The 13,792-nt window shown below is 41.1% G+C and overlaps 1 protein-coding gene across 4 annotated transcripts in view; it reads right to left on the bottom strand.

Annotated features, from left to right (window-relative positions):
* The window catches only part of NAB1 (NGFI-A binding protein 1), a 44,970-nt gene that overhangs the window by 25,184 nt on the left and 5,994 nt on the right, over positions 1-13,792 (bottom strand). For 3 of the 4 annotated variants that reach the window (XM_046018510.1, XM_046018512.1, XM_046018513.1), the window contains exon 2: positions 8,679-9,516. In XM_046018510.1, the coding sequence (XP_045874466.1) occupies positions 8,679-9,497 (819 nt within the window). In that variant the 5' untranslated portion in view covers positions 9,498-9,516. Of the gene's footprint in view, positions 1-8,678; positions 9,517-9,975; positions 10,070-13,792 lie in introns of those variants that run through there. The other variant, XM_046018511.1, reaches the window with a different exon arrangement.

Here is a 13,792-nt window from a genome sequence, read left to right as displayed (position 1 = left end):
TTAACTGACATTTCAGAGGTACCACCTTATGCACAACCACAGAAAATAACCTTTCAACATCAACTGAAAATAGTATTCTAGTATTCCATCATCCAACAGAAACCAAAAACACAAAGATAGTATATTCTCTATTACTGAATTCAGGCTCAAGAGATCAAAAAAGTTGACTGAGCTCTCCAAGACCTTAGGGAAACTTCTGGTATTAAAACTGAGGCTGTAGAAATAACTATCGCTCACCCCAAGTTGTAGTAAGAAGCTGATTCATCAGGAATCCCCTCAAAAATTGCATTTTCTGTTGGTGTTTTCTGTATTTCATGCTAATTGTTAATAATTAAATCAGTAAATATTATGTATTTTTAAAAATTATACAAATACTCTAATATGTTAGTCACTGCAGGACCATACTAGCTTTTTTAAAAATTCTAAGTTTCCAGGGGCACCTGGCTGGCTCAGTTGGTGGAGCATGCGACTCTTGATCCCAGGGTCCTGAGTTTGAGCCCCACATAGGATGTGGGAGCCTACTTAAAATTATTAAAAAAAAAAAAGAAGAAGAAGAAGTAAAAATTCCAAGTCTCCAGTTTTCTTAAGGAGGCATCACACCCAGTGTGGAGCTCAAGGTGGGGCTTGAACTCAGGACCCTGAGATCAAGACCTGAGCTGAGATCAAGAGTCAGATATTTAATCAACTAAGACACCCAGGTGACCCTATGGTTCTAGTTTTGTTAAAAATATAAAATAGATATCCTCTCTAATTGGTTTACTTCCTCCAACTCCTCTTCTTTGTGGCTAAAAATGTCAAAATTCCATTCACATTTTTATGTTAACTATTCCTTAAAGTTAGCTTTCTATCATTTGTAACTAGACCTAAAGTTTTCTTCACTGGTAGTTAAAATTATAATCTTTAACAATCAAATGACTGTGACTTTCCGTTTTTGTATCATTAGCATAAAAATACCATGACAATGCTGTGTGACAGGGTGGCTCAAAAGGCAATCCAGGCTTTCATTTCCAGCACAAGGAGGGAATGACTGGACTCCTCACAGAAAACAACTAAGAATACTGGATAAAAATAGGAGGAAAAATATCTTAAATGCCATCACTAAGCCAGCAAGACAACAGTAAGGACTAGTAAGGATAAAATCCTTACTAGTCAATGAAGACAAAGAAGTAAGTTGAGGACAGTTGGTAGACCAGATGACCCTGAGCTTCAGCTCGCAACCTCACAGGTCTGGTTAGTGTGGGAAGAGGACAGAAGGAAAAACCCACCAAAGGTGAGGGAGTCTGAGACCCCTCCCTCCACAAGCTGAAATCCCAAACCACCACACCCCCACTGTAAGCCTGAATTAGAAATACACCTGTACTCCCAGGAGAACGCAAGGGAAATTACCTGTCTTGAACCCTGCTACTGAGTAGGGGAAAACAGAAGATACTCCCTTGAGATTTCATAAACCACCCTCCCAAATCAGCCCGCACATGATTTTCAGGCCTAATTTACACTCTGTGGGCTGAGAATTTTTTTCACAGGGTTCCAGAGTGGTACTGTGCAGAAAACAGGTGACTGGTAGAAGAAAAAGCAAACAACCTCTAGAAGAATCCATTTTCTTCCTAGGCCTCAAAACATTCCCACAGTTCTAAGAAATATGAGTTATAGACAGAAATCATAAAATATCCAAAGAAATAGGCATCAAAAGTAAAAATCAGCAGAAATGACAGAATAAGACCCTCAAAAACTTAAGAAAAGTAAAAGAGTTGAAAATGTGACTAAAGAATAATACAGTAAAAAAGATCAAGAAAAACTGAGAAAACAGAAGGAGAGAAAAAATTGGGGTGGGGCAAACAGAAGACTTCAAAAGCAAACAACAGATAACACCGACCAAAAACACAACGATGAAAACCAAAAGCCAAGGAAATCTCTTCAATTAGTAATGGAAGATAACGGACAATACAGGATTTGATACCCAGAATAAACAAAGAGGGCAAAATAAAAATGTTTTCCAGTGGGTTGTGATAGGACAGAATTTGCCATCCGTAGGCCTTTGTTAAGAAACTTCTACATGATAAACTTCAGACTAAAGGAAATGAATTCCAGACAGTAAATCAGATCAAAAGAAAGGGAGGGACAGAAATACAAAATAAAATGAGGAAAATAAATTCAGAATAGTAGTCATTATAAAAAGTGTAAGTAAGTCAACTGTTCCAGATAAAAGAAAAATGTGCCTATTAATTTTTTAATTCCAATACAAGAGTTGGATGTAAAACATGGATTCAGAAAAACTGAAAGTAAAAGGATGATAAAAAGATAACAAAGAGAAAACACATGTACTTGTATTAACATCATTCAAAATAGGTTTTTAAAGCAAAATGGGCTATGAAAGATTAGAAGAGTTGGTGCAGAACACAGAGAGAAACAGAGAACTCCACAATTACAGTAGCTGGTTTCCACACAACTGTTCCTGAGAGAGCAAACGGACAAAAACAGACTACCTTAGAGTAAGCTTGCTAAAACAGACACACACAGAACACTCCACCTGCAGAAACACGAAACACGGGCCACACTGAACCACACTAAAATCTCAATGGATTTTAATATATACAAACCATGTGCTCTGACCACAATGTAATTCAGTTAAAAATGATTAGAAAAATAATTAAGGAAAAGCCCTCATATTTGGAAATGAAAAAACACTTCAAATCATTCGTGGGTAAGAAATCATAAATAAAAAGAGAAGTAATCAGAATCGGGGGGGTGGTGGGACTTGATACCAAAACTTTGGGAATTACACCAAATCAGAATACCATGAGAATTTACAGCCTTAATTGCTCACATTAGAAAAGAAGAACAGCTAAACGTCAATGAACTAGGAAGCACCTGAGTTAAGTTAGAAAAGAACAATAAAACGAACTGTAAGAAAGCGTAAGAGAGTGCGCTCCCATGCATGCACACACACACACACACACACAGGGCACAACTAAGAATATCAACTAAGCCAAAAGTTGCTCCTTTAGAGATCAGGGGTTGGAAAGCTTTTGCCGTAAAAGATTAGATAGTAAATATTTTAGGCTTACCAGGCCAAAGAGTCTTTGTTATAACTATTGAACTCTGAAGTCAGCTCAAAAGCAGTGGCACAGAGTACATAAACGAAATGGCCTGGCTGTGTTCTAACTAAAACTTACTGCAAAATCAGGAGACGGGCCACATTTGGCCACAGGCTGTAGTTCACACACCCCTGAAAAGATGAATAAAACAAATCTCTGGCAAAACTGATCTGGGGAAAAAAGAGACAAACGGGAGTGGCTGGGTGGCTCAGGTGGTTAAGCGCTGGACTCGGTTTTGACCCCGATCATGATCTCGCAGGTTGTGGGAAGGAGCCCCACATCACGCTCCATGCTCAGCCGGAATCTGCTTGAAGATTCTCTCCCTCTGCCCCTTCCCCCCATTCATGCGGATATACTCTCTCAAATAAAAAATCGTAAAAAAAAATGAGAGAAATGTACAAACAATAGTAGGTCTTAAAAACGATAAACAACAACTTTACAATAATGAGTTTGAAAACTTGGATGAAATGAACATATTTAGAAAAATGTGACTTACCAAGATGACTCAAAAGCAGACTACCCTGACAGTCCTATAACCCATTTTTTAAAGTGATTAAAAAAAAAATTCTTTTCAAGTATATGATGCTGAAATCAATGCTTTCTAAGAGTTTAGAATAAAGCATCATAACTTACCAATAGTGCATTCAGGTCTATGGGGGTCCCAGGTTCAAAAGTCCTCCCCTGTCAAAACTAAGACTGCTGGATTCCTTTGAAAGCTTCAGCCTTGACTTCTCCACACTACAAGGAAAACTGACCTAAATGTGGCATATTCTATGGGCCCAAGTCCTTATCTTAGTAACACACACACACTTCAGTTCCCATAGAATTTCTAGTAGGTCTACAACTTACCCACTTACCCATCCTCCTCCTCCCATCTTTAAGTGTTGGAACTCTCCAATCGGAAGTTGCTATCTGACAAATATTCTAGAATGCCAAGGTGACTACTCGCTTGTCTTTCTGATACCACAAGCTCCTGCCTCCTGCACTGCCTTGCTGCTCTCAACTTTCAGTTTCTTTCTCCTCATCCATTCACTGATTTAAGATCTGACACATACACCGCTTGTCTGCTTACCACGTCACACGCCTCTGGAAAGACCAAACATCCTGTCTGCCTGGACTTCTAACACTTTGGGGTTTGTCCCTTAGAACCTGCCTCACCCCAACAACGAGTGCGGTTCAAGGCCCAGCCACTCACACTATCTTCATGGTCTGACTCCTATACACCAGGCCACATCCAGCCAGGTACCAAGACCATCGCTGATTTTTTAGCTTTAAGAAAACAAAAAAGCGTATTCTAACAATGATTAATTTCATAATTCTTTATTGCCTGATATATAGTACATTTGAAAACAAGTAAAAAATGCATGTAAGAAAGAGAATTTTATGTAGTTTAGAGCTGCAAAAATGTTTTCAGATGCAGGTCACTTTTTGGTTTTCATTCACTAGTGACCTACATACTACAGCTGTAGGTCTTGAAAGTATGAAAGCACAGTGTCCACATGGGGCTCATGAAGAAAACTCTCAAATACTGACGGCGACTTAACAATGAGTCATATATTTCCTTATTTGGAAATTGAGGACAAACTAGTACTGTTCTTTAATCTTAGGAATTTAGAAAAACTCATATATCTTTCACTCATTTTAAATAGTCAAGGGAGAAAATGTGAAATTACCATACCTAGGAGGTACACTTAATGTAGTACCTTTCTTTTAAGTCTCTCAGGATTTCATAATATCCACCAAGCTGCTAAATAGCTACTGGTTTAAAGGAAGCATCCTGATTCATAAACATCTATCCTAAACTGTATTTTTGGACCAGATTCACATACTTGAGTTTACAAATAAAAAGTGGCCTAAGTTTCAAAAATACAAGCCACATATTCTAAAGCCCCACCCCCACCCCATCTCAGCTTCTAGCATTCATTCCGAGCGTTCTCTTATTTTGGGAAACTCATGATCATCTCATTACCTAAATACCATCTGTACCTATTTATCCAAAGAAGCAAAGAAACCTTAAGCAAAAGCCAAGTGTGAAATAATTTTTCTATTTTTTAAAAGTAGGTTAGGACTTTAAAAAGAAAAAAAATGAGGTTGATTTGGTTTATCAAAGTCATCTCTTAACATGCTTTCACTTTGAAAAAATACTGACTCAACTTTGTGTTTCATCTGCTATATCCTGGGTGGCTCAGTGGGTTAAGCCGCTGCCTTCGGCTCAGGTCATGATCTCAGGGTCTTGGGATCGAGTCCCGCATCGGGCTCTCTGCTCAGCAGGGAGCCTGCTTCCCTCTCTCTTTCTGTCTCTGCCTGCCTCTCTATCTACTTGTGATCTCTCTCTGTCAAATAAATAAATAAAATTTAAAAAAAAAAAAGAACTAGATTAAAGCATGAAACTAAAATTACCAACATGTATTGCCATTTGTTTTCTACTAATGACAATCATAATAGCCTTTTGGTAGATTCCTCCATTAATTCATGGGTAATGAAAGCATCAGAGTGTATCTGAATTATAATGCTAAGTGTATTTTCTAGATGGATTCCTAAGTTCTTGTGAGTCAGTTACTGTATGGCAACTATACATACAATTACAAAAGGATATGCCCAAAATAGATCAAATCAGATGCACTGTTACTTAAAACATTTTGCTAACCAATTTCCTTATTTTTAGCTCCAGTATGCATTCACATCTAAAAGCATTTATTCAAAAAGATGAAATTGCCGAAAACAAGATTAATATACAAAAATCAGCCAGTGACAATAATTTTGTAAAAAGCGGGAAAAAATTTCATTTACAATTATATCCTTTTTAAATCTTATATATTTGCATATCCTATTAAATACTTAAATATATAGAAGACATTTAATATGTGTATATATACTTCACAGTATTTGACCTAACAAGAAATATGTGAAACCTCTGTGACACGTGAATAAAAAACTGTAGAATTACGGAGGAATATAAAAGATCTAAATCTGTGAATATACACACTACACTACTATATGGAGTTTTCATTATTTTAAGTATGTCAGTTTTTCCCAAATTAATCCATACCTTTAAGGAATTTAATAAAAATACCATGGAAATTTTGGGGCAATTTAATAAATGCATTAAACATTTCATTTGGGGGGGCCTCTGGGTGGCTCAGTAGGTTGGGTGTCTGACTTCAGCTCAGATCATAATTTTAGGGTCCTGGGATTAAGCCCCACATCGGCACCCTATTCGGTGGGGAGTCTCCTCATCCCTCTCCTTCTGCCCCTCCCCTTGCTCATGCACGCACACTCTTACTCTCTCTCAAATAAATAATATCTTTTAATAAATAAATAAATATAAAAATTACATTTGGAAGAAGAAATGCATGACCACCCAGAAAGATAGATGCTACAAAACAAGACTACTGAAGGAACACTTGCCTTTCCAGATATCAAAATACATTATTTAGCTACAGTAATTAAAGTAATTCTATACTGGTAAAAGAATAGAGAACTAGATGAATGAAATCATATAGGATAAGATCAACAAATATTACTATATAAAATTAAACTTTCACATGGCAAATAAGTCTGAAAGGTCCAAGGACAAATGATAATCTGGGGAAATGTTTACAACGTAAGACAAAAGGTTAATATCCTTAAAATATAAAAAGTTCTAACCAATCAAATTTCTTAGGGGTAAGAAAAATAAAACATCAAACAATTAAACATTAAACAATTAAAACAAATGATAAGAACATAAAATTTGATGTCTGTTATACATATGAAAAGATAATCATCCTCACTAAGTAAATTTGAGCAATGAAAATTTTTCATCTGTTAGACGGTCAAAGACTACAAAGAATGATAAATGCAGTATTAGCAAGAGTGTGGAGAAATCGACAGTTGCATATGATAATGGAATTATAAAGCTGCAGTTTTATAAAGCGATTCAGCAGTATCTACTAAAATACTAACTCTATATATTCTTTGATTCCATTATTCTACATGTTGGATTCTACTCTACAGGAAAACACGCCATGTCTGTCTGTAAAGGAGTATGTATATAATGTTCATGTCCACCATATGTAGTATCAAAAAAAACAGGAACATCCTAAATGACACCAAATGAATGGTTCAGGTAAATAAGGGCACATTCACATTTTGGAATACAATACGACCCCAAAATTAGACAAGGTAACTCTAGGTGTATTCACTTGGAAAGATACCTAATATATATTGTACTGTGAGTATAGTGTTACAAGTTTTTTTTAAAAAAGGAATTAGAGGATAGTGTACCAAATACAATCCCTTTTTTGTACATGTAAAGAAAACTATCTGAAAGTTTACAGATTCAATTTCTTTACATCCTTTTGTAATAACTGAATATTTTTGCAGTAAGTGTATATTCTTTGCTGTGTTAAAGTACATGTCTGATGGGAAAAACCTAATGTTTCTCACATGGAATACTACATTCAAATGAACATTTTATTTCTTCTACAGGATTTATTTCTTCTATAGGATAAATGCTATAAAAAAATTTAGTAATAAAATAGTCTTTTTAACTCTGAAAATGCATCTATTTGCCAAACATGTATAGGGTGTGTTAGACTCTGAGGATATTAAAAATGAATGAGACATTATCTCTGCCCTGAAGAAAACCAAAGTATACCGTGAGGGACAGATCAGCAAACCAGTACGTACAACAAAGGGCTTAAGTTACTGTGCCAGTGGTGTCTGCAGGGATAAAAACGGAAAGGAAAGGGAAGGTCGTTCTACTTGTGGGAAAACTTATCAGAACAGACTTAGGCTTATACTTGAGCTACATCTGAGAAACGACGCGCTGACCCGCGGACAAGAAGGGGATGCATGCACTCCGCTCGGGAAGGGTACTTCTGGACAGGCGCTACAAAGAGATGATGAGAATTTTAATGCCCAACGTCAAACCAAAACAATCTTCAAATCCATCCTAATACTTGCAACATTCATCTAATAAAATGTTATTGTCTGTGCTAGTAGAAAATTACTTTTAAGTTCTGGTCATTTTGTTTTACAGTTTTTTTTTTCTAAAGTCTACGAAAATGCCACCTGTCTACCTACTTGTGTAAAAGCGGGAGAGGAGGGGCAGAGACCGAAGCTCAGGCAGGCTCCAGGCCCAGCGCGGAGCCCCACGCGGGACTCGATCTCACAACCCTGCGATGGTGACCTGAGCCAAAAATCAAGAGTCAGAAGCTTCCCTGACGGAGCCACCCCGCACCCCACATGCCTTTTAAGTGAATGGTTACACTTAAAATCCCATTTTATGTCCTAATTTCAAAAAAAGACCGCCTTTAAGCGCAAAGGCTTACGCTCTCCCGCCTCAATCCGGGGTTTTCCGGAAGTCGCCCCACACGGCGTCCCCGGCCGGCGCGTCTGAGCGCCACACAGACACGCCGGGACACGACAAACACAGTCCGTCTTCCTGGAAGAGGGACCATCCTGCCAGCACCCACGGTGTCCAACGCTGCTCCCCGGGCCGCGTGTTCCTGGTGGCCAAGCGCCAGCGAGCTTCTCGGTGAGGCACGACAGGGCAGACGGGTGAGGCACGACACGACACACGACACACACGCGCCTTACCTCGTGCAGCGTCAGGTGCTTCCCGTCCTTCCTCTTGGAGTCGAAGCGGCCGTAGATGGCGCTGTACTTGCGGATCTCCTCCTCCTTGCGCGGGTCGTCGTCGCTCATGTCGAAGATGTGGCCGACCATCTTGGCCAGCTTCTTGTTGCTCCTCAGCAGCTCGCGCACGTCGCCCGCGTCGCTCTTGGGCAGCGACGGCGCCAGCCGCTCCACGCACTCGGCCACGGAGAGCGCGGCGGCCGCGTCCAGCGCTTCGCTGCTCTCTCTGGGGGACGCGGGCGAGCCCAGGTCGGCGGGGGAGAGGCTGTGCTCGCTCTCGGGGCCGTGGTGGCCCTGCCAGAGTCTGGCCTCGCCGAGGCCCGGCAGCACCACGCTCCCCGCCGCGTCGGCCTTGCCCTGCGCCAAGCTCTGCACGCAGGTGGCGGCGGCGCACTTGGGGATCTTGAGGTGCGGCTCGCGGGCGCTGCTGCCCCGGTCGTAGCTGCTGCAGGACACGCCCAGCCAGGCGGGCGAGCCCTCGGGCAGCTTGTAGATGGGGATGCTGCTCACGGGCAGCGACGTCAGCGGCTGGTTGAACAGGCCGGGGTTTGTCACCCAGTCTCTCAGCGCCTTCTGGAGCCTTCGGACGTGCAGGGGCTTGCTGGCCATGCCCACGAGGGCCATGATTTCCAAGAACTCCTCCTCCCCCGCTTCGCAGAGCTGCTGGACATCGTCACCACCTTGTTGGATAAAGGCATCAAAGTAAGAGAGCAGGTTGGCTTTTTGCAATATTCTATACAGCTGCAGCTCCCCCAGCGTCCTGGGTAAGGCCGTGGCCATTACTGTGGATGGACTCAACCTGCAAGAAGAAGAAGAGAGGACACGCTCGTGATGCGGCTCGGAAACTCCTACACATCCTCAGCCGACACTGCGAACTGACAGAAGGCTTCGGCAAGGACAAAGACAAGGAGCATGTGCACAGCAACCGCCTTTGGTTAAGGAAGCATTCCCCCTGGACCAGAGTCGCCTCATTTCATTCTTCTGCCAATCCCTGTGGTCAGTATGTTTCCATTTTAAAGTGAAAAATATAAAGAACATGAGGAATCGGAGGCGCCTGGGTGGCTCAGTGGATTAAGCCTCTGCCTTCGGCTCAGGTCATGATCTCAGGGTCCTGGGATCGAGCCCTGCATCGGGCTCTCTGTTCAATGGGGAGCCGGCTTCCCTGACTGTCTCTCTGCCTGCCTCTCTACTTATGATCTGTCAAATAAATAAATTAAAAAAATAATAAAGAATACAAGTAATTTGCCTGAAATCTTACAGCCAGTCAAGCGGAAGTCAAGGACTCAAATCAAGGCTCACGAGGGCTCTACATCCCATACTTCTGTCTATGCGTTTTGCTGCTTGCTTCCGTGGTGTGAAAGGTGAGACGAAGAATAATCAGATTCAGGGAGGAGAAAAGTCTGTTACATTGCCGTTTGCTGAATACTGACTTTGCGTCAGACAACATGATTAGCACTTTACACGACATCTACAAACAGTGCCCAACTCACAGGTTCGACTTACGATTTTTCAGCTTTATGATAGTGGGAAAGCCATATACACTGAGCAGAAACCATACCACTTTGAGTTCTGATCTTTTCCTGGGCTACTGACACTCCTGAGGCTGGTTAACAACAGCGAGTCAAAGCTCCCAGTCAGCCACACAATGATGAGGTCAACAGCTGATATGCTTACAATTATTCTGTACCCACACCAACCATTCTTTTTCCACTTTCAGAACAGTATTCAATAAATTACATGGGCTATTCAACACTTTATTATAAAATGGGCTTTGTGTTAGGTGATTTTTGCCCAACTGTAAGCTAATGGGAGTGTTCTGAGCACATCGAAGGTGGGCTAAGCTAAGCTCTGATATTCAGTAAATTAGCTGCATTAAGTACAACTCATGGCAGTTTTCAACTTTCGACATGTAACCCCATGTAACCCCAACGGTAAGTCAAGGAAGATCTGTAATCCTTGTAGCAGCCCTGCCAGACTGGTACAGTAATTCCCACTTAATAATAAAAAAAAAAAAACAAAACAAAAAACGAGTAAGATTGGCCTAGTAAACTGAGCACAATGGATTTCAGTATGAACTGGAGGTCAGAAGATAGGTGGTATATTTAAGAACCCAGGAAAAAAGGCAGGGAATTTTCAAAATAAATGACAAGATTTGGTGATCACTTCGGTACTAGTGATAAAGGAGAGGAAATGGCTACCATTCTTTGACACTTTTTTGCTGAGTCCATGAAGAAAAGAGTAACACACTGACCACAGATTACATCTGTGAGAGTCTAAGAACTGCGAAGGCACTGGGGTACAGAAAAATCAGGATGATGGGATTCTCTTGTAAATATCTAGCACCTGAAGATGGCATAAGGTAGGATGTTTCAACAGATCTGCCCTGCGTGCAAAGTAGCAGCCTGGATCTCAGTGTGTGTAAGGGTGAGAGACGCAGGCTGGAACAGCCTCTAATGCAGGCACAGAGAGCCCAAGATAGTCCAGGAAGAAACAGAATTTGTGGGCCCAATCAAGACCAAGAAGCCTGCTTTTAAAGAGACAGAACAAGACCCAGCAAAGCACTTCTTGACCTCTTAGCAGCCTTTAAAAGTTATTCACAGTTGCCTGGAGACCTCCCACATACAAAGAGGAGTTGGCCAAGTACTTCCATTTAACAGAAACAAGCATGTTGTAATCAACTTGTACCTTTAGGATTAAAAAGGACCTTGTGGCCCTCTACAGAGAACATTACAGAAGAGCGTAAGAATATGTAAGAATATGTATATGCATCAGAGGGAAATAGAAGGTACAGCCTCGAGCAACAGTGAACTAGGAGATAAGGCAAGCAGAAGAGTATTAGGACATCTCTGAAGGCCAGGGACTTGTTCCCAGACATCTGGGACTTGTTCTTTATACCATGATCAGAATGCTATCAAAATTCTAGTCTCAGTCATCCCACTCAGGGAGACTATCTCCCTGACACCCTAAGGACTGACTTCTGGGAAGCCCCATCTTCAGGAACGTCTGTGTCACCCACAATCTGCTTTGATCAACTAATGACTGCCTCAAATTTTATGGTCCTTTATTTTATAAGGGTATTTCCAGGTGACTTGATAACTTCCCAAGACATACCAAAATAAAAAAAGATTGAATTGGGGAGCAGCAGCTTTCTGCTAGCACCCAGGACGGTCACTTGGAGCGCTGATAATTTCCCGGATGCCTGGGTGGCTCAGTGGGTTAAGAATCTGCCTTCTACTTGGACATGATCCCAGGGTCCTGGGAAAGTCCCTTACCACACTCCTTGCTCAAAAGGGAGTCTCCTTCTCTGACTGCGGGTCCCCTGCTTGTGCAAGTGTGCTCGCTCTCTCTCTCTCTGACAAATAAATAAATAAAATCTTTAAAGTACAATTTCCCAGGTCATTGTGTTGTATCTTAGGAGACTCCCATGGTTTGGCAACTTGGCAAACTACACTATAAGATCCCTGTTTAGTGTACCTTCTGGGCACCAGGAACTCCTACTTGTTCTGTGATCATCCAGATTCTTTAAATCTACCTTCAGGTTCAGGCCACTTGACCCTCTGGATAAAAACACTCTTGCATCTTCTACATCACCCACAGGAGTATCTATTTGTCCTCCCACTCGAGGGAGGCTCTCCAGGGACAGTGTATATCATCCAGCTGGACACTAACCCTCAGAAACACAACTCTTGGGAACTACGGACACAAGTTTAAATCCGTATTGCATTGCATTATACCAAACAGAAGGACTCGTAGAAAGTGTCTGAGGGAGAAAGGAAACTTCCTTTCCCATCATACACTGAATGCAAGAGTTTCAAAGACTTTCAACTTCAGTACACAAAAAAATACATATACATGTATAGCCACACGTGTGCGTGCGCACAATCTTTTTTCATTTAAATTCAATTAACATATAATGTATTACTGGTTTCAGAGGCAGAAGTCATCCATCTCATATAATACCCCGCGCCCACACAATCTTCTTTTTTGAAGAGAGCTATGCAACTGCAAGGTTTATGGTGTCATCCATTATCTCATCATATGTGCTCCCCAAAATTATGGAACAGACGAAAGAGTATGTGAGAAAATCAGTTAAAAATAGTTTTTGAATCTTTTTATTAGCAACAAAAGATATGTCAACGTTAAAGAGAAACTTAAGGAAAACTAAAGACCCAAACTTAAGTTTTATTCTTCTAAAATGTCTACAATTTTGGAAAAAATTAATTTCAAATCTTTATCCTTTCTCATCTTCACCCAGAAAGAAAAGAAACCCCTAGTTCCTAAGGGGATAAAAAAGCAGTAGCAGGAAAAAAGTAGTAGTTATTACACTATCTCCGTAATGACTGATAGGACCACGTGTGCATTCCCAAAGTCAAGATACCAGATGAAAGATAACTCCGTGAGCTCCTCAGGGTCCCAGAAGGCTTCCGAAGGTCCGCACCTACTGCTGGGAGAGGAGTTTCCTCCTTAAGCTTTTGCCTTGGGAGAATGTTTCAGTTCCCCTACAAATGCCTGTTGTGATGTGATCATTCAAACACCCACCACTTCATACATTAACTTGATTTGATTTAAAAGAAAATTCTTATAAGATGAGATTTTCTGTTTTTACAAATGCCGTATCTATTCATGCTTTAACATGAAGGTCAAATAAATCAGGAGCGAGCTTCTAACTGCAGCTCTGGAATCTGAAGCAAACAGGAAAAGAGCCGCCAACAACACGGCACACGGGTAGCTAACAGCACAGGGAATTTACTCAGCTGAAGACCGTTACCTTTTCAGGATGCTGGAACAACCATGCTGAGTCTGACCTTTTCGTGAATTCCACAGTGAAGGGAAACCAGTTACTAATTTTTACTGCATTCAAAATCCACACCAAAGGCCTGCTACCTACACACAGCGAGCCCCACGGGCAGCTTGAATGCTGTTCAGCCTGTCCGTTCCAGAGGAAGAGGAATTAAACAACAATGGATTCGTTTAAGGCCATTTGTTGTCATTTGTTATTCATTAATCTATTTTAAATGGCAACGGTTGTTCCAGAACCTTAAAAATAAAACAGAACCCTGCCTCCTCCTTACCAG

The sequence above is a fragment of the Meles meles genome, chromosome 9 (assembly GCF_922984935.1).
Source record: "Meles meles chromosome 9, mMelMel3.1 paternal haplotype, whole genome shotgun sequence".
Classification (NCBI taxonomy): Eukaryota; Metazoa; Chordata; class Mammalia; order Carnivora; family Mustelidae; genus Meles; species Meles meles.
The sequence above is the reverse complement of the archived record's forward strand: the minus strand, read 5'-3'. Positions and strand labels throughout refer to the sequence as shown.